This window comes from Pan troglodytes, chromosome 11 (assembly GCF_028858775.2).
Source record: "Pan troglodytes isolate AG18354 chromosome 11, NHGRI_mPanTro3-v2.0_pri, whole genome shotgun sequence".
In the NCBI taxonomy this organism is placed as follows: Eukaryota; Metazoa; Chordata; class Mammalia; order Primates; family Hominidae; genus Pan; species Pan troglodytes.
In genome coordinates this window covers 97,756,162-97,783,596 of record NC_072409.2, presented here as the reverse complement: position 1 = coordinate 97,783,596, position 27,435 = coordinate 97,756,162, and the positions used below count along the sequence as shown (strand labels likewise).

At 37.5% G+C, this 27,435-nt stretch overlaps 1 protein-coding gene and 1 non-coding gene across 4 annotated transcripts in view; both read left to right on the top strand.

The window, feature by feature from the left end:
* Nucleotides 1-27,435, top strand: part of ADAMTSL1 (ADAMTS like 1) — a 1,017,570-nt gene that overhangs the window by 235,607 nt on the left and 754,528 nt on the right. For all 3 annotated transcript variants that reach the window (XM_016960664.3, XM_016960663.4, XM_063788712.1), the window contains exon 2: nucleotides 20,983-21,102. In XM_016960664.3, the coding sequence (XP_016816153.2) occupies nucleotides 20,983-21,102 (120 nt within the window). The remainder of the gene's footprint in view (nucleotides 1-20,982; nucleotides 21,103-27,435) is intronic.
* MIR1244-8 (microRNA mir-1244-8) lies at nucleotides 11,487-11,570 on the top strand. Its single transcript, NR_035597.2, has one exon. It is a non-coding gene; the product is annotated as a microRNA mir-1244-8 (primary transcript).

Genomic DNA, 27,435 nt, shown 5'->3' with positions numbered 1-27,435 from the left:
AAGTGTAGGCGTGTGCATGCTTTATAGATGGGTCCCCATTCCTGCCTGGTGCCTGCTCAAGATGCTGGTTGCTGCTGGTTTTGTTTAACAGACACTTCATTCTGCAAATTCTCAAGTGCAAATCACCTTTTGTTTCTTTTATCCCTGGCAATAATGAAGGGCTGAACTGGAGCTTAAATAATTCTTTCAATGAATACATTAAACAGACTCTTTCATTATAGATGTTAGAGGAATGAAAATAATTTGCACAAAGCCACATTTCCTTCACAGAGTTTTAAAAGAAGTGAGGGAACTGCCATTGAGGGAACAATTAATTTTGTTTCTGTAGGAAAATGGGGAGGGGGCAGATAAAATATGTTTTAAGACTTTCCAAAAGATTTCTGGTGGGAACGTTTAACAACTGAGTAAAACGTTGCCTCAGGAAAGATAGTGCTATTTGGAGCTGTGTTTTTGTGGCAGTTTCTTACTATCTTCAGAACACATGAAGAATGGAACTCTCTCCTGATTTTGAGAGTTAAAACTTACTACAAGGACAAGTAATTTTGAAAGTGATGTTTCTATTAAGGCTATGGGATACACTTTGCATGTCTTAATAGTATATACATCTTTTTCTTTCTTTCTTTCTTTCTTTTTTTGAGACCAAGTGTCCCTCTTGCTCAGGCTGGAGTGCAGTGGCGCGATCTTGGCTTACTGCAACCTCTGCCTCCTGGTTCAAGCGATTACTCTGCCTCAGCTTCCTGGGTAGCTGGGATTACAGATGCCCACCATCAAACCTGGCTAATTTTTGTATTTTTAGTAGAGACAGGGTTTCACCTTGTTGGCCAGGCTGGTCTCGAGCTCCTGACCTCATGTGATCCTTCCTCCTCGCCCTTCCAAAGTGCTGGGATTACAGGCACGAGCCACCACACCTGGCCCTAATAGTGTATATCTCTTTATGGCTAAACTTACACATATGTAAAATTGGCTATTTAAATTTTCCTCCTATTTCAGTGCCCCTTACATTCTTCCTACCATTTTCCTATTCCCCAGGTGTTCCCCATTATTTACCTTCTATTTTGGTTGGATTAAAACAAATTTTTGCAAAGATACTAGCTTTTTAGAAGCAGAGAATTTTAAAACTTTATGTTAAATGAGATAATTAAGACTTGTAGGAATGACAGAGTGGCCCAAAGTCACCCAGCTCAGAGGGGTCCATGTACTCCAGTAGCTTTCATTCAGGTGAGTACTCCTGCCAAGACACCTGGCCGAGGATAACACTCTGTTTCTAAACAGTGGGACTATGATGGAGTTACAGCAAAATGAACTCTGTCTCAGCATGATAAAGATACTTTCCTTCAGATCTTTGGAGCTGTCAGGTCAGCAGGCTGCCTCATAAAGATGCAAATGCATAGATAATAGAAGTGTCCAAACAGAGATTGTGGGAGCTGCTGTGAGAGCTGGAGTGAGGAGATGGCCTCATTCTAGTTAAGGGTCTACAACAATGATATCAATGTTATTTAGGTATAACCTGATCATTCTGACAGCTAAAGAGGTGAAACAACTCTTAGTGGCATTTATATGTTAAAAGTAGACTGTTGAAGATAGAAAACTTTAAAAGCTCAAAGAAAGAGACCATAAAGGTATATTAGTAACAAAAGAGTTGAGCGTTCTTGAACAATACCCCATAGGTATTCAATGTTATGCACAATTGCTGTGACCATTTGTTTTCGGTTCTTTGAGGACCATGCAGGAGCTTATTTGGTAACTATTTGACAGGTTCTACATCTGCTGATCCTCAGTTTCCTGCGTTCTAAGTGACTCACATTAATAACTCCTAGTGCTTTACAAACTTGAGGGAATGTTAATCATCATGTTAGTTTTATTAATCCATTAATAACTGCATATAACCTACAATGATCCTTTCACTCTACCAATTTTAAAATTGCATGATTATGGTGCTGGAAAAATTGGATATTCGAAACATGCAACAAAATGAACCCAGACACAGACCTCATATCTTTCATAAACGTTAGCTCAAAAGTGGATTATAGACCTAAGTGTAAAATGCAAACCTATGAAATTCCTTGACTATAATATATGAGAAAACCTTGAGTTTGGTGATGAGTTTTAGATGTTAATATAATACCAAAAGCATGATCCATGAAAGAAAATTTATAAGCTAAACATTATCTAATTAAAATCTTTTTCTCTGTGAAAGACAGTTACAAGGATAAAAAGACAAGCCCATAGAATGGGAGAAAATGTTTGCAGACTAAATATCTCATAAATGACTTGCGTTTAAGATAAACAAAGACCTCTTAAAACTCAACAGTAAGAAAACAGGCAAAAACTTGAATAGACACTGCATCAAAGAGAATACACAGATGGAAAAATAACCATATGAACAGATGTTCAACATAATCTATCACTAGGAAAATGCAAATTAAAACCAAGGAGATACTACACACCTATTAGAATGACTAAAATCCAAAAACTAGTCAATATTAATTGTTGAGAAGGATACAAAGCAACACATTCTCATTCATTGCTAGTGGGAATCGAAAATACACCAAGTTTGAAAGATTGTTTGGCAGTTTCTTAGAAAGCTCAACATAGTCTTACCATATTTACATACCATAGTTACTGTATGATCCAGCAATCACATTTTTAGGTATTTACTCAACCAATTTGAAAATTTATGTCCACACAAAAACCTGCAGTCAGATATTTATGGCAGCTTTATTTATAGTGATCAAAAATCGCAAGAAACCAAAATATCCTTCAATAGGTGAATGAAATACTATTCAGCAATAAAGAGGTATGAGCTATCAAGCCATGCAAAGATATTGATGAATCTTAAATACATATTGCTGAGAAAAAGAAGCTAGCCTGAAAAAGCTACATAGTATATGATTCTGATTTTATGACATTTTGGGAAAGGCAAAACTGGATAGATCAATGGTTGCTAGAGGTTTTGAGGGAGGGAACAGGGTTGAATAGGTAAAACACAGGAGACTTTTTAGAGTGGTGAAATTATTATGTATAATATGGTAATGGCAGGTACATTATACTAAGCAACACTTTTTTGTTAGCACAGGCTATCTGCAAGGCATATGCTCAAACAATATTTGGTGAACATGTGGTCTTCAGTGAATGTGGTAGTGTGCCCTTATAAAGAACACACAGGATTCAAGGGTTTAGGAGATTTTCATTTATAGTCTCTATATACTTCTGTATTATTGAAAAATATTACAAGAATGCATTTAAATATTATACATGTTAAAGCATGAAATTTATTGTGTAGAATTTTATGGTGATTTAGTGCATTGCAAAGCAAATTCATTCTGTCCCACATTTCTAAGTGGCTAACACCTTTCTATTTCTCTTTCTCCTTTTAGACTCTATCTCTTTGAAGGCATGGATCTTACCATTGAATTACTTACAGGTTTTAGCATAGTTGTTTAAATATATTTAGGCACTCAAGAATATTTAATATAATAGTATCCCTTAATTTCTAAGAAAACACAGTCCCGTATTCAAATTCCAATTCTACCATTGGTCAGGGTACGTAACCTCTGAAACTTAGTTTGACCAAGTATAAAATATAAATAATAATACTGAATTCATTTTGCTGATTTGTGAGGATTTGATTCTAGCTATAGAAAACCTAGACTAATTTTTGATATAAGTTAGGAATGTAATAAATGGTTTTAAAGAAAGTGATGGCTATAGATGGATAGAAATAGTATAATATTTTAGTTAATCAGGAAAAAAGGTGGCTTAGCAACCAGAGTAAGAAAGATGTTGGTAGGTGGTATGGGGACAAGATGGGAATGGCTCACCACTTAGCACCTATTGGACACAGTCTTGGTTTCCATCAGCTCATTCACTGCTTGGAACCAACTTGCAGCATCTATTTGCATTATTGCAGAATGGGTATAATTTGGGGGTATTCCCTCTTCCTATCTGCTCTTTACACTGGTAAGGCTACCCAAGAAGCAGATGTGCTTGATTTCTTATAAGTCTCATTTTCACTGCCATCAACTAAGCAGAACAGGACTTTCCATAGAGTCTTGCACACAGAATGGAGGCTCAATTGTTATTTTTTGGCTGACCTATTCTTTTGTCCCAAAAGACCAAAGCAACTGTAGAAACTGTTAATCTAGAGGCTGTTCCATTCCATTGATTGAGCTTCAGGGATCCACATAAGTAGGCATGAAAATGAACATAGGTGGTTTACAGTTCAGAGCACATCATTATATTTTGCAAGAACAGTGTATTCCACTATTCTCTACAGTTGCACAGCATGAAGCTTTTATCTCCATATTGGAGATACCAGCTTCTCTTTGGCATTTTAGGAAGTTTTTACCTGCCATTATCTCTTCTACTAGACTGTAAGACCATGGAAAAAAGAGACCATATTTATTTTTGTGTTCAACACCTCCAGCACCTGACACAGCTCTTATAATGTAGTAGAAGCTACATAAATATTTGTTGAAATGACCAAATCTGCTTCATCGATGTAAAGAATATTTTAAAACCCTAGAAACATAGTAATGTGTCTACAACAAAAACCTGACAAACTTTTAGATTTTAAAAAATAGAGTTTTGGTAGAGAAGGGAGTGGGCTTTTTGGAACTGAAGGGAAAAAAGCTCACATTTTTTCATGTCTACATAGTATAAACAAATGGAACATCCTATTTTCAGTTTGAGTTTGAAAAAGAATGTTTGTTTAACATTCAGTCACCTACACTTCAGTGACAGCCAAAAAAAAAAAAAAAAACATGGATGATTAACAGGGTAGAGGAATTTATTTGGTAACTATAAAACAGAAATGTCTCTTAAAAAGTCAAGATCAGATACTAAAGTCAAGTCAAATGGGAATCGGCACAAATATAATTAAAATTTGCAACCTCTATGAAGAGTGAGTAAAATGTTAGAAGCATCCATGAATTCTAGAAAGGACAAGAACGAGCAAATTACAAAGTTCTACAGAAACTTACCTATAATAAATAAAGAATTTTTTATTTTATTTTTCCACTTCTCCCAGGATATTGATAACAGTTGATGATTAGGTTCCAGGCAATGAAGCTATAAAAATTAATAAGCAGGACCTTCAAATGACTCATTAGCTAATCCTTCATTATCCATTTTTTAATGGGTGACACATTTAACACATTTGGTAATATACTCAGGGGCACATTTAAACAAAAAGAGTTTGGTGAAGCAATTTGAAAAACATGTAAATATTTTTATTAGTGTTAAATTTGCCTAGATTCTAGTTGATTAAATATAAGATAGGCTCTAACTCTATATGTAATACATGTTTACACTTTAGACTCTTTCCTTATCTATTCCCACTTTAGTGTTTTTGTTTTAACCTCTAAAAGGAAAAATCTTCTAGACTTATCTCATTAAAATTTTGTTTTATGATTATTTGCCAGCAGGTTCTCCAATAGAAAGTGTTTATGGAAAACTGGGAATTTTTAAGTGGCTTATGCTGTAGAGGAATAGATTATTGATTCCCCAAACTTTGGAGAGTAGCTCCTCTGAGCCAGGATACTCTGCTAGGGCTAGAAACTGGGAGATGAACCAGACCCTTCTTAATGAGCTCATCATCTGGCAAGGAGTCAGACTTACCGAGATAATGTTGAGTAAATATAAACCGATAGAGTTATAGGTGGGCACGCAAGTCAGATGGAACTGAAAATGTAAAGCCATAGAGGAGCAGATGATCATGGTGGGTTCAGAAGGCCAGAAGCCATCCAATGTTGCTAAAGCATTAAGAGCAAAGAAGGAAAAATGGTTGGAGACGAGTCTATAGGGATAAATGGAGACCCAACAGAAAAGGCTTTGGGGGCCTTTAAAAGGAGGTTAAGTTTACAATCTAGATAATTGTACAAAAGTGGTACAATTTAGTACCACTTGCTACTACAGTGGTTTCTGGAGCACAACATCACATCACCAGGGAGTGTGTTAGAAAAGCATCATCTCAGGCCCTAACCCAGACCTCCTGAGTGAGAACTGATAATATAATGAGATTCCCCATTGACATATGTACATCAAAATCTGAGAAACACTGCATGTAGAAGTGAAGAGTTGACACATGTCATGCCAGAGAGATGTGATTGGCATTGTTTTTTAGAAAGCTCACTCAAGCAACAATGTGTTGGACTGAAGAAAGGATAAGATTAGAAACAGAGAGACTATCAAGAAGAATGCTATAGTTGTCCAGGAGGGGGCTGACCAAACCTGCAGATGGAGCAGTCAAGTAGAAAAGATATTCAGGAGGCAGCAGGGCTAGGATATAGCAATTAATTTAATGTAGAGGGAAAAGAAAAGACAGATTATAGGCAGACTTACAGTTTCTGGCTTGGATTACCTGGGAGGATGTGGTACCAGTATGGACAGAGTTTGTAGAAGCAAGAACACATTTGGAAAGGCTGGACAAGAAATAAATTCAATTTGAATTATTCAGTTAGAGGTTCCTGGGAGACATTTGTTTAATAATGCTTAATAGGCAATTGGGGATATAGGTGTCTGGAATTTGAAATAAAGGTACCTATATTTGAAAGTTGTCATTGTATCAGTGCTGTCTGTTTCCACGGTTATGAAAAAGATTTCCAGGAATAATTGGTAGAATAAGATACTAGTGGTATAACAATGGAGCACCAGAGAACAACAGCCTTTAAAGGATGGGCAGGGGAATACCAAACTATGGGGAAGATGGAAGACAGTCTGAAGGGTATGGTGTCACGGAAAGGAAAGAAGACAGTTTCAAGCAAAAGGGATGACCTACTAGGTCACAATTCATGCAGGTGAAATGAAGACTGGAAAATGCCTATTAGATTTGGTATCTAGGAAGATATTGATAATTTTAGCCAGGGAAATTTTAGTTGGATGATGACATCAAAAGTCAGAGTTTCTGTTTGCTGAGTTTGTGGAGTCATGAAGTATAGTGAAGACTTCTTTCTAGAAACATGGCTGTGAAAGGAAGGAAAACCTTTGGCTAGTAGGAACAGGAACACAACGTGGAGAAGAGGCTTGCTCTCGCTCTCTCTGTCTTAAATATGAAGATATGAAGAGATGAGCATAGAGAAAAGAATCAATGGGAGGGAAAGAGTGACAATATAGAGGAGGGGGGAGAGTAATAAATAATGGAATGAGATCCCTTTGGGGACAGCAGTGGATGGAATTCAGAGTGCAGATGGAAGAGATTTGCCTTAATCAGCAAGAAAGACAAGTTAACCCATGAGAGACTGAAGGAAGCATGGTTCAGGGGCACGGAAGTTTGGGGAGGCAGTGATTTTAGGGTATTCAAATCTAAAGGACTTAATTTTTTTTTCTGTGAAGTAGGAGACAATGACATATGCATAGAAGGAAAGGAGGGGGCTAGTAGAAATGGGATCCCCAGGGGAGAATGAAGAAAGAAGCTAACCGGAAAGTGCAGTGGATGTGGGCAACATTTAAAACCATTCAACTCAGATTCTTGATTCTGGAAAATGTGTTATGGTGGCTTCTGTGTTACCTAGTCCATCTATTTAATGAATACATAGATCCAAATGTGTTTGAGTTATCCATCATCTGTGACCTTAATGCATGGTCAAAGAGGCTGTTATTTAGATGCCTAAAAGGTAGACAGTCCTCCAAAGATGCTAAGAGCAAACAAAAAACCTTTACACAACTGTAATGTGGGGGGAGTAAATGTCACCACCAATTGCTGAACATCTATTCTATATCTACTATTATAGAGGTTGTGGGAAGTAACCGTGGAAATACTAGCAATAATTTTAGCTAATTCACAGTTTCTCAGAGTTGGAAAGACTCTCAGAATTCCTCTAATTTTTTTCTTCAGCTCCTGTGTGAATGCCTCTGGTGCCAAGGTTTTCATTACCTACTAAGTAGCCAATGTTCAATATACTGTATTTGATTATTTGAAGTGGTTTTTTTTTTTAATCAAGATAAGGGGCTGAATTCCACTTTGATGAACTAGATGTGCCAAATTTATTTTCATTGTATTCAACAAATACAGTAGACATCCTAAGTTTAAGATACTTGTTCTTGGACTTGCAGCATTATCAGTAGGTTAGGGCCCCTGGCCTTGGTATCTTTATAACATAGTAAGAAAGGTAAGATGAATTCCCAAATGGCCACAAGACACATGGCCCAAAACACATGTGGCCCAAAACACAAAAGGCCCAAAACACATGCCATCAGATAAATAATAATATGCTGTGCTTTTTTTGTTTAAAAATGAGGTGCCAGGAGTCGTATCTCAATAAATTATGACATAAATGTCCCATATCCCCTTGCCAGTCTTGTTTACATTGGAATGTCCACACACTTTGTCAGCCAAGTGAGTCAGTCAAGGTGGAAATACTAATTCGTTTGAGTGGACATGCTCTACTAGCTCATACTGTAAAAAGAAATCCCTGGTATATATTACCAAACTCTGTATAGCATTTTATAGTTTACAAATCACTTTTCATAATTATCACCACTATTCTGTAAGATAAGTATTATTGTTCTTCCTCATTTACACATGAAGGACCTAAGATTCAGTTTCAGTAATTTACTCAAAGCACACAGCAGAGAGGTGGTAAACCAGGACTTCCATGCAGGTCCTGTGACTCCAGATCTTGCTACAAGAGCAGGACCTCTGTGGATTCTGTGGAGGGGAGATTATAGGTGCTTGGAGGATGCGTAGAAACAGCAGCCTTTAAGGACTGATGAGATTTTAGTAGAAGGAGATAGGAGGGATGGCATTCCAGGCACAGGGCACTGCAAAGTTCAGTATGTGAATGCAGGAAATATAGAACATGCCACATAAGAGCCATGGTTCCATGCATGGGTTTGGGAATCATCTGCCTAAAAGAGATGGCTGACTCACTGAGAGCTTAAAAGAATTGCAGGGCGAGAAACAATAGAAGAAAAGATGCCCGTTGACAGAGTCCTGGGATCATCTATGGTTAGTTTGTTGGGTTGGAGGCCCAGGAGGACCCCCCCAATGAGAAACCAAAGGAATGGCCAGTGAGTTAGCGTTATTCTCAGTTACCACAGAAAACAAGGGGGAGAGATTTTCAAGAAGGAGGATATGATCATAAGAGGGTGATGACTGAGGGCCAGTGGGTGGAAGACGAGCCTTGGTGAGCTTGGAGAGAGTGGAGTAGTGATGACAGAAGTCAGAATGTAAACAGCAAGAATGCAAAAAAAAAGAAATCAAGGTAGTGGGCAGGACAGAGGCCAGTAAATCGACACTGTCTTAGAAGTACTTGAAGACAGCTCTCACATATTCTCATTTCTCCCCTTCTTAGGCAAAATGCCCTTGATTAATCCCACGGATTGTCAAATGCTTTCCAGATAACAATGATCATGTTTTCTTTCTTTATAAATTGTTGGTTTGGCCAATGTCCTTCTTAAAGTTTGGCATCTAGAAATTAACTCCCTACCAGTGTTTATGATCTCTTCAGCATGAAGTAGAAAAAAAGCCGTCATATATTTTGTTTCCTACACTGTACTTTTAATAGCAGCTCACATTTATATTAGCCACATTTCACTGTTGATTCATTGAGCTTGCAGTCAGCTATGATCCACGTCATCCACATCCTATACTTGCCAACTCTTTGAAGAGACAACCCAAACCGGGGATAGAGACACCAGAGCCATGGAGTGGAAAGGACATGACTGGCATCAAGAAATCTACATTTTAATCTATACTCTGACCCTTATTAGATAAATGCTCTTGGGAAAGTCGATCTACTTCTCTCTGGGCTCCAGAAGGAGCTAGATTAGATGACTTCTAAGCCTCTAATTCTAAAATTTATAAAATTAATAACTGATTTTTTAAAAAGCCTTCATTAATTTACCACTCATATATTTATAGAACTCAATTCTGTACCAGGCACTGCTAGGCTTTCAAAATAGAGTGGTGAGCATGATAGCAGTAGTCCTAATCCGTGGAGCTTAAAGCCTCATGGTCACATTTTGAGGCTGAAAGGTACTTGGTTCAATGCAGGGAAGAATGGGTGAGGACTGAAGCCCCTGACAGTGCCCTGAACTCATTTCTTCCAAAGGATGTGTGAAAGGCAGTGACTTTGATGACTTGTAAAATGCAGAATGAGGAATAAAGTCATTACGCTTAGAATTACATAAAGAAGTAATCACTTTATGTCATTTCACAGCTACCAAAACATGTATAGAATAACACAGTAAGCAAGAGAATAGTAAAGTATGATACTAAAATTTTTCCAGCCACCTAGTGCTTACAGAAAGCCATAGGCACTTATATTGAGGAAGGAGATGTGAAGAATGACACCATCCATTAAGATGGAAATATCATTACACGGCTTTAATGTTTTCTACCCTAAAGGCAAAAGTAGTGAGGCATACAGGGAAATTCTGGCAGCAGGTAATTTTGAGATTTATAGCATCAGACACAAAATCACAGGGGCCTGCTAAAAGACTGTTATTCTTCCTCGGTGTCAGCTGAAGATCAGCACCTATCATGATCTTAAAATCCCATTTTTCAACAAATATGGATAACCTAGAAAGAAAAGCACCCCTTTTTTGTGTTTCTGAAAGCAAACGTGGGTTATGAAGATGAATTTTTCCTTTCCCACTTCAACATATGCTACCATGGTGTTCCATTGACCTATTGTTATGTAATAAACCAACCCAAACGTAGTGGTTTAAAACAATATTATCATTATGTCCCATAATTTATGGGTTGACTGAGTTCATCTGAATGATTCTTCTGCTCCTTGTGCATCCACTGGGGCTGCACTCTTTGGAGAGCTTAGTTGGAATAGAATGTTCAGGATGGTTCAGTCATATATCTGGTGGTTCCGTAGGCACAGCTAGAGGCTGGGTTCAGCGGGGACACTGGAACATCTGAGTCTCTGTGAACAGTTTTAGGACATTTCCTATTCCACCCAGCCTCTCCACTTGGCTGCTTCATGTGTACACATATGTGCCTGTGCAGTGCTTTCCTGTCCATATGAAGATTATGCTTCCTTAACAGGAACAACATACCGACGAGGATGACTAGACAGCAAAAAAGGAAAAGTTAAACTAAAAAAAAAGGCCGCCGTGACCTATTCACCCTCCACTTCCCGTCTCAGAATCTAAACGTGGTCACCTTCGAGTAGAGAGGCCCGCCCGCCCACCGTGGGCAGTGCCACCCGCAGATGACACGCGCTCTCCACCACCCAACCCAAACCATGAGAATTTGCAACAGGGGAGGAAAAAAGAACCAAAACTTCCAAGGCCCTGCTTTTTTTCTTAAAAGTACTTTAAAAAGGAAATTTGTTTATATTTTTTATTTACATTTTATATTTTTGTACATATTGTTAGGGTCAGCCATTTTTAATGATCTCGGATGACCAAACCGGCCTTCGGAGCGTTCTCTGTCCTACATCTGACTTTACTTGTGGTGTGACCATGTTCATTATAATCTCAAAGGAGAAAAAAAACCTTGTAAAAAAAGCAAAAATGACAACAGAAAAACAATCTTATTCCGAGCATTCCAGTAACTTTTTTGCGTATGTACTTAGCTGTACTATAAGTAGTTGGTTTGTATGAGATGGTTAAAAAGGCCAAAGATAAAAGGTTTCTTTTTTTTCCTTTTTTGTCTATGAAGTTGCTGTTTATTTTTTTTGGCCCGTTTGTTGTATGTGTGAAACAATGTTGTCCAACAATAAACAGGAATTTTATTTTGCTGAGTTGTTCTAAAAAAAAAAAAAAGGAACAACATATTATTAATATAAACAAATGACAAAATAGTAATACATAAATATATTCAGCAGTCTGATTCTCTTCCCCCAAGGAATACATGGACTGAATTTCAAAAATAACTTAGGACTTGAGAGACAAAAACAATTTTTTTGAAGAACTAGCTGCCATTTGTGTGAAGTACATCAAGAATGACAGAAATGGGTGGGAAGAAAAGAGTGGACATTGAAGAATGCTTGCTATGCATTAAGTAGAAACCTTCCCCTTTCTTAGGCATTTTCTTGAGATACTGAGTAAATATTTGAAATTCTTTAAGTTACATATACAATTTAAATACTGATATACATTTCTCCTGATTTTGTGTATTTACATTTTTCAGAGACAAGGCCATGGAGTGTATGGTGAGGGTTGCTGGGGGGTGGTGATGGAGGTGGTGAGTCACAGATATAAGAATTACACTACTTATAATGCCAAAGCACTATCTGTAGAGTTGTGCCTTGAACATTTTGTTTTTGAAGGGGAAATAAATCTGTTTGGGTCCAAATTATTTTCTTCTATTTTGTTTCCTTTGACATACTCACACATACTGATGAGACTTCTAGCCAGTAATAAGAGAAACTTTAAGGTTTGTGAAACAATGTGAGTTAGATTGCCCACGAAATGATTTAATTTACTACTCCGACTTTGTATGAAATTAAATTCATTGCACTAACTGGATATAGTGAGGATCTGAAACACATCTGCCTTTTAGTGCTAGGATGAAGAGGAATGCTAGAATGGTAGTGAACTTGGAGCCAGTCTGGGTGAGGATGATGGAGATAAAGTCAGAGCTGTCTGTCACCCACTAGTTCTGATCATTACTTCAAAACACTGTGGAGCAAGCTTGTCCAACCTGCGACCCATGGGCCTCATGTGGTCCAGGACAGCTCTGAATGTGGCCCAACACAAATTTGTAAACTTTCTTAGAACTATGAGATCTTATGTCATTTTTTAATATCATCGGTTATCATTAGTGTTAGTGTATTTTATGTATGCCTCAAGACAATTCTTCTTCCATGTGGCCTAGAGAAGCCAAAAGATTGGACTCCCCTTCTGTAGAGCATTAACTGAGATGTCAGTGCAGAGAGAGAAGAGAGGAGCCCTAACAGAGTTACCATCTTTTCCTTGGCATCATGGAGACTGGGTGGCCTGTTTTGATACAGATAGGGATGGCAAATTGCAAACATTAGGTCTAGTCCAATAGTACTTGGGTCAAAAGAAGAGATGCTATGAGTTTAGGTCCTCCTAGAATTTTGTCCTGCCAAGATAAGATTAGGAATACAAGAGATTTACTGGGAAAAAAGGTGAGGGGTCAGAGGATGCTGGAAGAGCTATCAGACGGAATGCATGCCTATCTTTTGTGGAGAGAGGGAAGACAGAGGGTTGGAGAGGAAGAGTCTCAGACTGCAGCCTAGTGCTAAGAAAGTTTCTGCCAGACTGGGGAGTCTTTGAGTGGAATCGATCCTCAGAGAGCTCTGCCTTTCTCAAGAATGAACCTGCTGTAGTATCTCTGCTATGCTCAGTCATTGGAACAGCCCTCGGAAATCATGGTCTCAGTGCAAACAACGAGGTGGGTTCAGAATACAACATCTAGGGCCATCTTTTGGTTAAGATAACAGACTCCTCTGTGGCAGGAGATCTGGATGGTTCATCTTTATGGCCATGAAAGGAGCCAATGTAAACTAAGCAGGGGTGAAGAAAGAAGTTCCTTTGCCAATTTATCTTCAACTTGATTTAAAGTATGGGTGGTATCCTGACTTCCAACTCCTAAGCAACTCACTTTAGATAAGCCTAGATAATGATGTTGACCAATATAAACATTTGCCAAGTGTACAATCCAAAAAGGTTGATTTCTACCCCTGCATGTGTATGTAGACATTTTTATGTTCTTCTTCCTATTTTTCATCCTAACATTCTCCTCCAGTTAACTGTTCAACTCTCTGTTTTAATTCTTGGCATCGAATGAGTATTTTACATGTAAGATTTAAAGCACAGACATAAACACATACACACACACACACACACATACACACACGCTTTGAAGACCAAGTCTATTTTGCCTTGTCATTAGAAGATGTGATAAAAATGTGCCCATCCACCTAGGATTGGAGTACCCAAGAGTCTAACTCTTATGTTTCATGTGTTCTTTCATTGTCTAAGTGTAGCTATGAATCATAGCTGTTATCAGCAATGCTTTCTGAAGCAGAGTGTATTTAGAACTCTTTGGAAACAGAATCCTGTTCCCTTCGTGAAAGGAATGGGGTATAATATGTTTTTAAATGTTTGGGGACAATAAGGAAGAAGATAATTGGCTTTATGTTTTGGGAAAGGTGCTGCCTTTCTTATTTGGCTGTTTTATCATCTCATATATGTCAAGGAAGATGTCTCAAAACCCATGTTCTCTCTACCCTACATCTAGGAAGGTGATGTCCCCCTCATCTAAAAAGTCAGCTTGGTGAAGATGGTTGCTGAATGTCTTCTCAGCGTTTTCATTTCAGTGTCTGTGTTCATAACAAGTTAGAGAAATGCCATAGCTTGTTTATAGATCAATCCCACATTATACACAGTGCATGCCCGCTGATAAAATTCCTTTTGCTAGTTTTTCTTTATACACTGCTCTGTGAGAATAAGCTTCTTTACAAAATTGTTTGTGGGATTTACGTTTGATAGTTTTACTAATAGTTTTTAAATTTTGTTTTCTTTTTAGAATCCTGTCTTGTCAAGGTGTAGATATCTATCTACTTTAATGATAAAGTAGGTATGCCTTTAAACATAAGTTTGTTCCCCCCATAAAGGCTATTTTGCTAGGGTAATGGAGTTTCTTTTCATTGACATTCTGGGACAGATCTTTAAATTCAGCTACATCTGGTCACCTTGCCTCAAACCATATTATAGCTGTTTCCCTAAATCAGACCCGAACTAAGCAGGAACATCTGTACCAAGAATTATGAGGCCCAGCTGAACATTCTGGACCAGCATGTTCTATCTCACTTCTTTCAGCTCTAACCTCTTAGCAATTATCTTTACAATCCTTAGAAATGGTGATTAAAGTTGGTAGAAGAACAAACAGAATACTGAAATGTTTTTAAGCTCCAAACACCAGGTATATAAATGTCAATGGGTTAAATATGGTTATAAGAATGCTTTTATTAGCCACCCCCACGATCTTCTTGGGGATCGTATTTAGCCTTTCCTTCAGGGAGTATAACACTGCTAATCAGCTTGCAGAGTTGGCAGCCATTAGCTGTGAACACCTGAAGCTACTTCAAGCATCTTTTTCTTCCCCTAGACAAGCCTGATAGAGCAGTATGTGTGGATAGGTATATTGTCACTACAGAGTGTCTGTCTAAAAACATTTAGTCACCCACCAACACAGCAACCAAAAATACTTACAGAGGTAAACAGAAGGTTTTCTAAGTGGACCCTTTCAACATTGAAAGCAGTTTATTCAGTGACAATGTCCTCCTGCTCTCTGTATAAATGGCCAGTTCATTGCAGAGCTGGCTAGAGGTTTGGGTGTGTTTGAGTGCATGCAGAAAGGGGTTGTTGATACTCATGTTTGATAAGCTGATTGAGCCTCTTCTGATTGGCAAATATGAGTTTAGAGATATTATAAATATCATTATTTTGGTACATATTCTTATAAACCTCCAGAGTATTCTCCTCCTACGTTGTAATGAGGAAATTTCTTTAGTAGATGTATATGCTCATGATTTTTTTCTAATCCTTTACAATTGAATTACTGTTCAATTATTTCCCTATCTTGCTACAGTTGAATATTCCAACCAGGAATGAGGATTTTTTGGATTAACGGAAAGAGGCCCATTGAGGGTGGATCTGAATCCCATCCCCACCTTGACATTTAACCTCATTAGAATAGTCCTACCAGGAGCAAGCTGTCAAAGTATTAATTCCCTTTCAAAAACAGGGACCCTCGTTTATCACAAGTGAAATTTACTGAAATCTGGTAAACTCAATTTATTACCAAATGGCAGACCATTCAACATCTTTAATAAAGTTGAATAGATCTATTTTCATTTTTATTTAGAATCTATTTATAAAATTTAGGTACAATTTCATTTGGGAGTATGCCCATTTCTGACTTAGGATATCAATATTTTAGTCCTTTGTGTGCATGTCCTTCCAACCAGAAGTTAATTATACTTTCACACTGGGACCAGATTTTCCTTCCTTCTGTTGATCTCTGTGACACTTTAGTTTTCATGATTAGGTAGTAATGATATGGGTGGCAGGACTAGATTTGGGCTCTTCAGATCATGTGAGTTATCATTTCCTCCTAATACTTAGCAGTGGTCCTCAAAACTGGAGCTAGATTGTTTTGGCTCCAATAAATGTTTCTATTCAGCTATTTATCCATTAAACATTTGCATGTTCTACTTGTGCCAAGCAAGAACTCAAAACCTTGACATCAAACATTTCAGTATCCACTGATATTTAAATATAGGTGTACATTCAAATAATACAGTGGCCAGTTACTTATATTGTTTGCATTATTATTCTGATCTACTGAGAATGTATAGCTTTACTATCTTAATTCTCAGTAAACTATGAATCAAAATACAGGCATAACATATTTTACAGAGTCCTTTTGGTAGGAAAAAAATTTTTAACCGTGTGGTTTTCAGCACTATACTTCCTAAGTAATGTTGAAACCTAAGTCCTACCCATGAGACATGAGCTTGGCTATGATTCAGTTTTCACAGAAAAACTAAATGAAGAAAGAAGAACAATAAACTGATCATTTGAGGGCATGTTTGTATGTTTAAACTTCAGTTATTTCCACAGCTCTTCCTCCTAGCCCAGAAATAAATGGCTGCCTCTCCCAGAGTTGTAAGAACTTTATAGCTACGTGGAATTTCTATTCATAATCAGCTCCCATCATAAGCATTACAATTTTTATAGCAATTATGGCTCTTCTTTAATGATGGCAGAGGTTCCAAAAGACAAACCAGTTGCTCTGTATTTTAACTTTCCAAATTTCAGTCACAGCTCACAGAGTAAACTTGTTAGAAGTAGGAAAATTTGAGGGGAAATTTTTATCTTTTACACCAAACAAGTTAATTGTGAGCTGATGAGTCAGAATACTAATCAGTATTCTCTAGAGCCACTGAAAGTCAGGTCAGTCAAGAGAATGGTTGGTGCCAGGTTATGAACGAAGTGAGTGTGAAATAGAGTATAAAATGTATATTGCAGACATAGTTTGAGTTTCTGACTGCATCCCAAAGCCTAATGCAAAAGATTCTTGTTATTCAGTGACTTTTGTTTTTATTTTTAAACTACCTTTACCTCATTTTCCCTTTAATGAAGTAGAGGATAGAAAGTTATTTGATGACTCCCTAATTTCCTATATTTACCTATGTCCCTCTGAAACATCTCTAGATGATTGATCAATCAGTCCCATTCAAGAGAATTTGTTCTACAACAGCAGATTTCTTCCATGACTTCCTGGATCTAATACAATTCTATTCTGGAAGCTGGTGTTTCTGTATTCCCGGGTTGGTTCTCTAAGGAATGCTTTGGTGTGCCATGAATCAGAAAGAGGGGTCACTCTTTGAAGCGGGAAATCAGATTGCAAGAAGGAGAAGCAATCTTCATCACAGGACACAAATTCTAGGCAGGCTTCATATGTCCTGGAGAACTATCCTTAGGAGTCTGGGAATCCCATGGGACAAGAAGGTGTTCCCTACCCTATTCCTGCGAGTGAATAATGGGGGTTGAATCCGGAAGAGATTTAAGTTTTTAAGAGATACTCTCTGGCCCCTAATCCTAACATAGCCATTAGCCATACATACAATTTCTCCACTTCTCATGCTTCTGTTTTCTCTCTGCAAAACTAACACCACTGAACCATAAGATGCAAAGGGATGCCAACTTTAATGCATTTTTATTGTACGCTAAGTACCTTAAAACTGCAAGGTGTTTTTTTACATATCAAATGTAAAGTAACCATATTTTCCAGTCCCCAAATTGGGAATCCTGGTCTGAGCATGGGAAATACAATTTTCTTTATTTCTTTTTTTAATTAATTAATTAATTAATTTTTTGAGAAAGGTCTAGTTCTGTTGCCCAGGCCAGAGTGTAGTGGCACAGTCATGGCTCACTCTAGCCTCTGTCTGCCAGGCTCAAGCAATCCTCCCACCTCATCCTCCTGAGTAGCTGGGACTACCTGCACATACCACCATACCTGGCTAAATTTTTTTTTTTTTTTTTTTTTTAAGAGACAAGGTCTCACTATTTGCCCAGGCTGGTCTGGAATTCCTAAGCTCAAGCATTCCTCGTGCCTCAGCCTCTCAAAGTGCTGGGATTATAGGCATAAGCCACCATGCCTGGCCAGGATTAAATAGAATTTTAAGTTTAGTTCAGAATTTTTGCCTTGATATTACATAAAAGTATTGGGTAAATTGAACATGTTGATATGTATTATGAGACTTATAAAATGTGAGCATTTCTTGGGAAATACAAGCAGGCAGACATTCTTTCTTAAACAAATACACAGTTATAATTAAAAATTAAAGTATAAATAGACAAAATGTTGGCTGTTTATTCTTCATTGTTAGCATTAGTGAGTAGTGAGTGTTCAGCCTTTATATTTGATGTCTTACTACCTCTTTTGGAGGATATTTGAGTCATTTTTGTCTATTTAATTGGTTTAGCAAAAGAAACTTCTTTTTGTAGGCGCAGAAGTTTTCACAAAGAAAATGCAACTAAGTTCATTAGGCTTCTTTTCAAATTTTAGCTTTTAAGAATTGGCATCGAATAACTAAAGGTGATCACCATTTTGGATAATAGAATTCAAAATAGCCTTGGATTTTTGAAGAAATGTTTCATAAAATACGGGATTCAACAGGGATCAACATACATTAGTCCTTTCATAAAACACCAAAATTGGAACATGTCAATTCTGGATTACTGTAAACCCAGTTCTTGATCTTTCTCAAAAAGAGAATGGCATAAGCGCAGCCATTCCTTACCTAGAGCTTGAAGAGCTGTGAGTGGCCCTGAATAACAAGTCCATGAATTTTGAATGCACCCAGCAAGAAGTGGGGAAGGTTTCTGAGCAGGGGAATTACACATGGTCAAGACAGGCTTTGGAGTATATTTAACTGTGGACTGAAGGAATTATTGTCCTTGATAGGGGAAGAACTAACAGAAAATTAATTTTAAACGTAGCAGGAGTAATTTAGGTTAGCCAGAAGGCTACATTTCCATGAATCAGTTTTCGCAAGTTATACCTCTTCTTGTTTAGTATTTGTTAGTTCTTATGAAACTCAATGTAGAAGAAGAAACAAGATAACCTCATTGTGCCCTGCCTTTCAGTGATTGTATTAGTTTTCTATTGCTGCCATAACAAATTACCACAAATTTAAAGGCTTAAAATTGCACAAAAGTATTATCTTACAATTTCCGTAGGTCAGAAGTCTGGCAAGGTATGGTTGGATTCTCTGGTCCATGTATTACTGGGTTTAAATCAAGATATTGGCTGAAGGTAACAGTTCTCATCTAGGACTGGGGTCCTCTTTCAAGCTTCCTTCTCATGCTTCCTACATGCCCCTGCCCCTCCCGTCTTCAAGCCAGCAGTGGCAAGTCGAGTCCTTGTTACACTTTAAATCTCTTTGATTTCCCCCTCCGTCACATCGCTGACTTCCTCTTCTCCCTCAGCCTGGAGAAAGCTTTGTTTTTACATACTCATGTGATTACATTGGGCCTACCTGGATAATCCAGGTTACTAACCCTAATTAGTAATCTTAATTACATCTGCAAAGTCCTTTTGGCCAGGTAAAGCAAGTGTGTGTGACAGCAGAGTGTATAGGTGCTGGGGGCCAAGATTCTTTTTACCACCATCAATCATATTGACTATTCTGTATAACAACAGAATTTTAAGTTTAATTAAGACCTTTTTGTCTTGGTGTCATATGAAAGTATTTGATGGATTGAGCATCTTGATGAGATGCCATTATATATGTTATAGAAGAGTATACCCCTTTCCAAAAGACATAGGGTTTAAAATGACTAATTTATTATGCATTATTTTCAAGAAGGTATAAATTCATATAAACATCCACATATTCATTACTGATATTAGCAATACCATAAAAAGGTATAAAATGCAAAATGTATGAGAGTTAAAAAGACAATGTGATATACTGTGTTCATTATAAATATTATAAATATGATTAAAGAATTTCATGTGCTAGAACCTTAGATTTTTACTTGTTCCTTGGGCAGAATGTGCTTTTGATAATAATAATGGCTGTTATTTACTGAAAGCTTACTATATGAAAGGCATCACACTAAGCATTTTACATGTTATTTCCTATTTTCTCAACAATGCAACATTGTTATCATTCCTGTTGTACGGTGAGTAAACTGAGGCATAGAGAGGTAGGAGGAGGCCTGGGTGAACTGATTATACCTTGAATGTATAGGAGTTACTTAACAATTTGCCTCTCACCAGAGGTGGCTTGAGTAGCTCAGTAGCCAAATGATAAAATGAAAAGATGAGGGTTTTAGAGTTAGACCTGTATTTGAATGCTGATTTCAACACTTACTGACTTGACAAATTCCTGAAACCCTTTGTGCCTTTAGTTCCTAATTTGTAAAGTGTGGCTGATAACAGACACCTCTTGGGGCTGTCACAAGATAACCTGTGTAAAGAACCTGGAATGTGATAAGCTCTAGATGAAAGTTCTCCAATACCTCCTTCCGGAGCAGCTAAAGTACATCTGGTTCTAAAGCACTTGAATAGCCCAGGAAGTCAGTTCTGGGCTCAGGCCAGGCTTTTCTTATGTGGTAAATATTTAACTGGACATGGGGACCCATCTAGGTGCTGGGATCTATTGGACTAAGGATTGATCCCTGTGGGTCCAAGACACATATGAGTTCAGATCCATGGATAGCCCAATGGGATGAGTCTAGGAGCCTGACCATATTGGACCTGGCCACAGAGATAACCTATAATCACTGGATTTTGAGATTGTACACCCGTCAGTTAAGAGGCACCAACTTAGCAGGGGATGTTCCTGGTATCCATTGGAGGAGCCACATGCCAGAATGTTCTAGTGGTTCTCACATTAATATGTATTTGCGTGCATTGTTTTTGATTGCTCTAATCAGCCTTGAAATGAATCCAAGAGCTTTCTGCAACTAATCGCACAGTGCCCAATCCCTCCAGACTCTGTCTGAAGGCTTAATTCAGCTACCTTATCTCTCTAGGTATGCGGAGACCAAAGCCAAGGGGCTGTTTTCCTGCGGGAATTTACACTGATTCGAAGAGAGAGCCTCCATGAAGATTTCCTGTCTGACCTCTTGAATAGTCACAAAACTGAAGACTCGGTACAGTGTCGCTTCTTCTACTTATTCACAGAAAACATTGAGGTTCAATGGCTGATTCTGACTTGTGGCGGTGGTTTTTAGCAAATCTGAAGAGGTTTGGATGGTATTTTCTCACATCTGTGAGAGGAGGGGGAGGCACAATGTAGGGCAGTGGACAGACTGTATAGGGCAACTTTCTGACTTTTCCTGGGTCTGGCAAGATTTAAACATTTTACTCAAGCGTTAAAGTTTGTTTGGGGCAGCATGTGGAGGATTCACATTAAGACACTGATGTTTTGCCAGCGAGTCTGAACATGAAATGGTAATAATTTAAATGAGTGAAGGAAAAAGGAGATTTATATGTAAAGCCCAGATTGTTTTACGGGTCAGTGGAAATTCCACTATCTTCCAATCCTGGCTTCTTTGTAGATATTCTTACTTCAAAGTGCTAGTGATATTTGTTTTATGAAAGTTTGTTTCTCTGGTGGTGGTTTTAGGGGAAAAAACTCTAGAAAATGAGCTCTCAAATGAAAACAATAGTACAGTTGACTGGAGATGTCAAGATTACAGGCCTTTTTCTGCTTGCAAATCAAACTGTGATTTGTAATTTGGACTTCTTTGTGAGGATTGGACAGACAACTTGTGAAAGTTCTAAATGTGGTTCTGTATAGTGATGACCTTAGGCTCAGAAGTATTCATATTAGAATTAGAGGATGCCGTATATACAAGCTAGTGGGTTTCTTATCCAACATAAAAGGGTAGGATCGCAGAAAATAACATCTTAGAATATCCCCAAAACAAACATACAAGTGACTTTATTTCTACCTTCTGTACCCTACCTCTTGACTGCCCTCTCTCAAGAGTGTATCTTTTGCATATTGTGTCACATGCGTTTCTTTCAGACAGAGTAAATTGGCTCTCTTCATTGCCATTCAGAAGGCACTTCTTATTGTTTTTGTCATTTACATTTTTTTCGTGGTAAGCATTCACATCTTTCTCAAAGCATATGGCCCAGTGTGAGCAAGAATGGTGGTGGAGGCTCCCAATGGTGCTATAATACATTTTCATATCGTTCATATATTGGTTTTTTTTTCTCAGTAAGCCTGAATATGCAGAGCCTACCTTTTAAATTTTCTATGTTTGTTTACAGCTTTCTTTGTGATCTACTGTGGACCTACACATTGTCACCTAAGTTTTATTTTTCCTTCTTATGAAAAATGTCTTGCAATTATATCTTAATTTTGTCCCATTTGCTGTTATGCGAAATCTGAAATATTTTAGCTCATATCGAGTTGGGTTTATGCAAAGTCCTGGCAAGTGCTGCTATATAGATCCTACATGAAAACTTCATAAAGAAGTCTAATTATTATATCATTTATGCCATAAAGGAAATTGAATAATATGATCTAATTATGGACTTAATGGAATTGTCACAGTAGTTCCACTGAAACCAATTTTTGTCACTTGGTAAGCATCGAACGGTGTCATAAACATTATTATTACTACCTAATATTACATTGATTTCCATTAAAATGAAAACTGTCCAAGCTGTTGAATTTCCTCAAAGGTAATTTATAATTACCTTTTAATAATTATAATTAGCTTACTCATAGTAATTGAGTGGGTGGAGGCATTTTACCTGTTTTACCTAAAAGAGAAATTACCTACCAACACAAGTAGTCACTCCACAAAGCTGGAGTTTTACAAGAAAAAGAGGGGGAAAAAAGAAAAGTTCAAAGTTTCTCAACTACCAGAAGCTACTTCAGTCTCCCAATAAGTGTGTGAAATTCTAACAATTTCTGTGGGAGGTGTGTCTCCATATGTGAGAGCTTCATTTGGCCCACAGATAGAAAACTTTGAAAGTGTAACTTTATTTCCTAAATCAACATTAGAAGATGAATCGCCGTAATCTCCGTTTGTCAAGGGGAAGAGTTCAAACATGAGTTGCTACTCGTATTAGTAACCAGAAAGGTGGAATTCCCTTTCTTGCCCCTTATTTATGAGTTTCTGTCTTATTGGGAGGAGGCTCTTCAGCAGAATGGGAGAATCAACAAGAAACCTTCCTGGTATAGGTCACAAGAATCACTTGACAAAAGCAAGTCGGTGAGAGATGAAAAAGGTTGAGCAGCATACTCTGTACAAACCTGTTTGATTTTAAGTATGTCTTCCCTCGTATCCCAAAGACATTTATGCACACGTTTCACCTGCCCTACCAGATTAGCAGCTCTGCTCCTTGAAGACAGGACCTCTGTTGATTCTCAGGTCCCTAGGATTTAGCCCAGCACTTGCTTGTGATAAATGCTCATTTGTGTTGAGGGTTTAATCACAAATGAATAGAGAATAGTCGTGGTGAGAAAACCCACCATGCCTATCCTCTATTGCCTTGTTGTTAACATTTTATATTGAAAACACTGAGAATTCCATCACGGAATATGCATGAAAAGGGCCTTATAAACGTGAACATCCTTCTAAATGCAAAGCATTCTTCTTAAAATGATATGAATGACTTCAGTTTTTAATGAGGTGATAGAAAAATATTTGGGATTATCTGTCACGACGTCTCTTCAAGCCAGTATATAGGTTTATCATAAGTAATGTAAATTCAGGGATGTTTGCCAACTGGAAATTGATAGTTGTGGAAGTAACAAATGTATCCCCAGCACGTAGAGCATTTTGGACAGAAGTAGCATTAACTCTAGGAAACACCATGTCTCACTCCAGGTGAAAGTACTGCTATTCTAAGGGCTTTAACTTTTCTTCTCTCACACCCTTTCTTTACTAAAAATTCTTCCAGAAAAGTTTCTTTCAAAAATGTAAATAATGTTTGAAAACCAGAACAGCCTGCCTTATTTGTGGCACGCTTTAACCTAAAAAATTAATTTATTTTGACCAAAATAAGTGGTCATTTTGACCTTTCAGTGATACTTTCTCAATCCCTTCTCAACGAGGACCTATTGGCGTGAATTAACTTTTGCATTGCATTAGAAAAACTTTCTAGCTAGCTTCCTCTCAGAGGGCTAATTTCATTCTCTGCACTTTGAGAAGCTATTTAAGTGAGCCATTTGTCTAGAAGCCACAGCAGTCAACTAAACTTCCAGTGATTGCCTGAAATTCTGCATGTATATGATTTGCATTGTTTGCAGAGAAGAAATAAGATGTTTGTCAAACGCTTTTATTCGTTATTGAAATAGTCAAGAAACAGATCATGTTGATTTTGATTGTAAGCTGGATGCAAAAACAGGATGATAATTAACAAAATTCATTAAAGAATGAGGTTTTCTTCAGTATGTAATTAGCGTACACTTCATTTGCCTGTAGCTTTGTGGTAAACACAGTGGTTATTGAAGCCACTATTGTACCTTGGTATAAAAGAGAAGTTATTTAAATATTTATACCAATTGAGGGGTTGAGTGTTCCTTTGAATGACTGGTAAAATAGAGGTGTCTTTTGTGGAATGGAGGTGAGCTTTCAGAAGGAGATCTTCAGAAATGCCTGCCTTTAATCACAGTGTGTAAAGAGTTTGTTTTTTAGGGCAAGTCATTAATTTGCTGAAAATCAACTGAAATAAAAAAATGCAATTTACTGAAAATGATTCTGCTTTAAAGTAAATTATATTTTCTCCGTTAGTTGACTGCAAGGCAGGTAACTGGTGTGGGGCAGTATTATTTCTACAAACTGGAAAATTCACTCAACCAATACATACATTCTCAAGTAAAATGGAATATAACTATTTCCATGTATTCTTGAGGGACTCACCAACCTCCTCCCCACTCCTGTCAATAGAAACGAAATATTAGAATGTAAGCACTAGTACCTGAAGATAATTTAATTTGCTTAATTATATTTCTAAACTGGCTACTATTTTATAATATTTAGTGGACATAAATTCAAAGAAAATAGCAATATGTCAGGAACATTTGAGTAACTGAAGAATGACTCACTCTTTCATTAGCATCTTCCCACTTGAATTCATTCAGCACATTCCTGACAGAATGTTTAGGAACAAATGTGATCTAATTGCTTCCTCCATAACTGTTTGTGGAATAAAGAGAAGAATGAACTAACATTTAATCGCAAATGTACACATGCTCTAAATTGCCTGTAACTTCATAAAGCTTTATTGATTAGTGACCATTATATTTTTTCTTAACTAGTTTTTTTTTTTAATACTTTAAGTTTTAGGATACATGTGCACAACGTGCAGGTTTGTTACATATGTATGCATGTGCCATGTTGGTGTGCTGCACCCATTAACTCGTCATTTAGCATTAGGTGTATCTCCTAATGCTATCCTTATGCTATCCCTCACCCCTCCCCCAACCCCACAAGGGTCCCTGGTGTGTGATGTTCCCCTTCCTGTGTCCATGAGTTCTCATTGCTAAATTGCCACCTATGAGTGAGAACATGCGGTGTTTGGTTTTTTGTCCTTGTGATAGTTTGCTGAGAATGATGGTTTCCAGCTTCATCCATGTCCCTGCAAAGGACATGAACTCATCATTTTTTATGGCTGCATAGTATTCCATGGTGTATATGTGCCACATTTTCTTAATCCAGTCTATCATTGTTGGACATTTGGGTTGGTTCCAAGTCTTTGCTATTGTGAATAATGCCGCAATAAACATACGTGTGCATGTGTCTTTATAGCAGCATGATTTATAATCCTTTGGGTATATACCCAGTAATGGGATGGCTGGGTCAAATGGTATTTCTAGTTCTAGATCCCTGAGGAAACGCCACACTGACTTCCACAATGGTTGAACTAGTTTACAGTCCCACCAACAGTGTAAAAGTGTTCCTATTTCTCCACATCCTCTCCAGCACCTGTTGTTTCCTGACTTTTTAATGATCGCCATTCTAACTGGTGTCAGATGGTATCTCATTGTGGTTTTGATTTGCATTTCTCTGATGGCCAGTGATGGTGAGCATTTTTTCATGTGCTTTTTGGCTGCATAAATGTCTTCTTTTGAGAAGTGTCTGTTCATATCCTTCGCCCACTTTTTGATGGGGTTGTTTTTTCTTGTAAATTTGTTTGAGTTCATTGTAGATTCTGGATATTAGCCCTTTGTCAGATGAGTAGGTTGCAAAAATTTTCTCCCATTCTGTAGGTTGCCTGTTCACTCTGATGGTGGTTTCTTTTGCTGTGCAGAAGCTCTTTAGTTTAATGAGATCCCATTTGTCAATTTTGTCTTTTGTTGCCATTGCTTTTGGTGTTTTGGGTATGAAGTCCTTGCCCATGCCTATGTCCTGAATGGTGTTGCCTAGGTTTTCTTCTAGGGTTTTTATGGTTTTAGGTCTAACATGTAAGTCTTTAATCCATCTTGAATTAATTTTTGTATAAGGTGTAAGGAAGGGATCCAGTTTCAGCTTTCTACATATGGCTAGCCAGTTTTCCCAGCACCACTTATTAAATAGGGAATCCTTTCCCCATTTCTTGTTTTTGTCAGGTTTGCCAAAGATCAGATAGTTGTAGATATGTGGCATTATTTCTGAGGGCTCTGTTCTGTTCCATAGATCTATATCACTGTTTTGGTAGCAGTACCATGCTGTTTTGGTTACTGTAGCCTTGTAGTATAGTTTGAAGTCAGGTAGTGTGATGCCTCCAGCTTTGTTCTTTTGGCTTAGGATTGACTTGGCGATGCGGGCTCTTTTTTAGTTCCATATGAACTTTAAAGTAGTTTTTTCCAATTCTGTGAAGAAAGTCATTGGTAGCTTGATGGGGATGGCATTGAATCTATAAATTACCTTGGGCAGTATGGCCATTTTCATCATATTGATTCTTCCTACCCATGAGCATGGAATGTTCTTCCATTTGTTTGTATCCTCTTCTATTTCATTGAGCAGTTGTTTGTAGTTCTCTTAACTAGTTTTATGCAAAGGAGAATAGTGCATTGATTTTGGAAGGGTCAGATGTTTTAAAAAGGTAAGTCATTCCAATTTAATCTTTGGTTTTTTGGAATGCTCACAACTATAACTTGAGTTGGCTACCAAAATTCTACCTTGGGCAAATACAGGGAGACAAGAAGCATAGATTTGGTTACAGCACATTTGCTACTTTGAGTTATATGATATTACAAAGAAAAAATCAGAACAGCCTACATAGTTTGTAAAATCTGTTACCCTGTGGGGTTTTTAAGTGTTATTATTTGCCTGTATTTTACAAGACTTACCTAGTGTATTATGTCTCTACCAGTAACGAACTATATACATAAAAAACTCTTTAAGTTTCGCACATAAATATTTCATATAACTTCACATTTTCTGATTTTACTTTGTATTGTAAACTAATACTCTAAATCATTTCTACATTTTTATGGAAAGGAAAAAGGAAGCTGGGGAAGGCTGGATATGCACCAA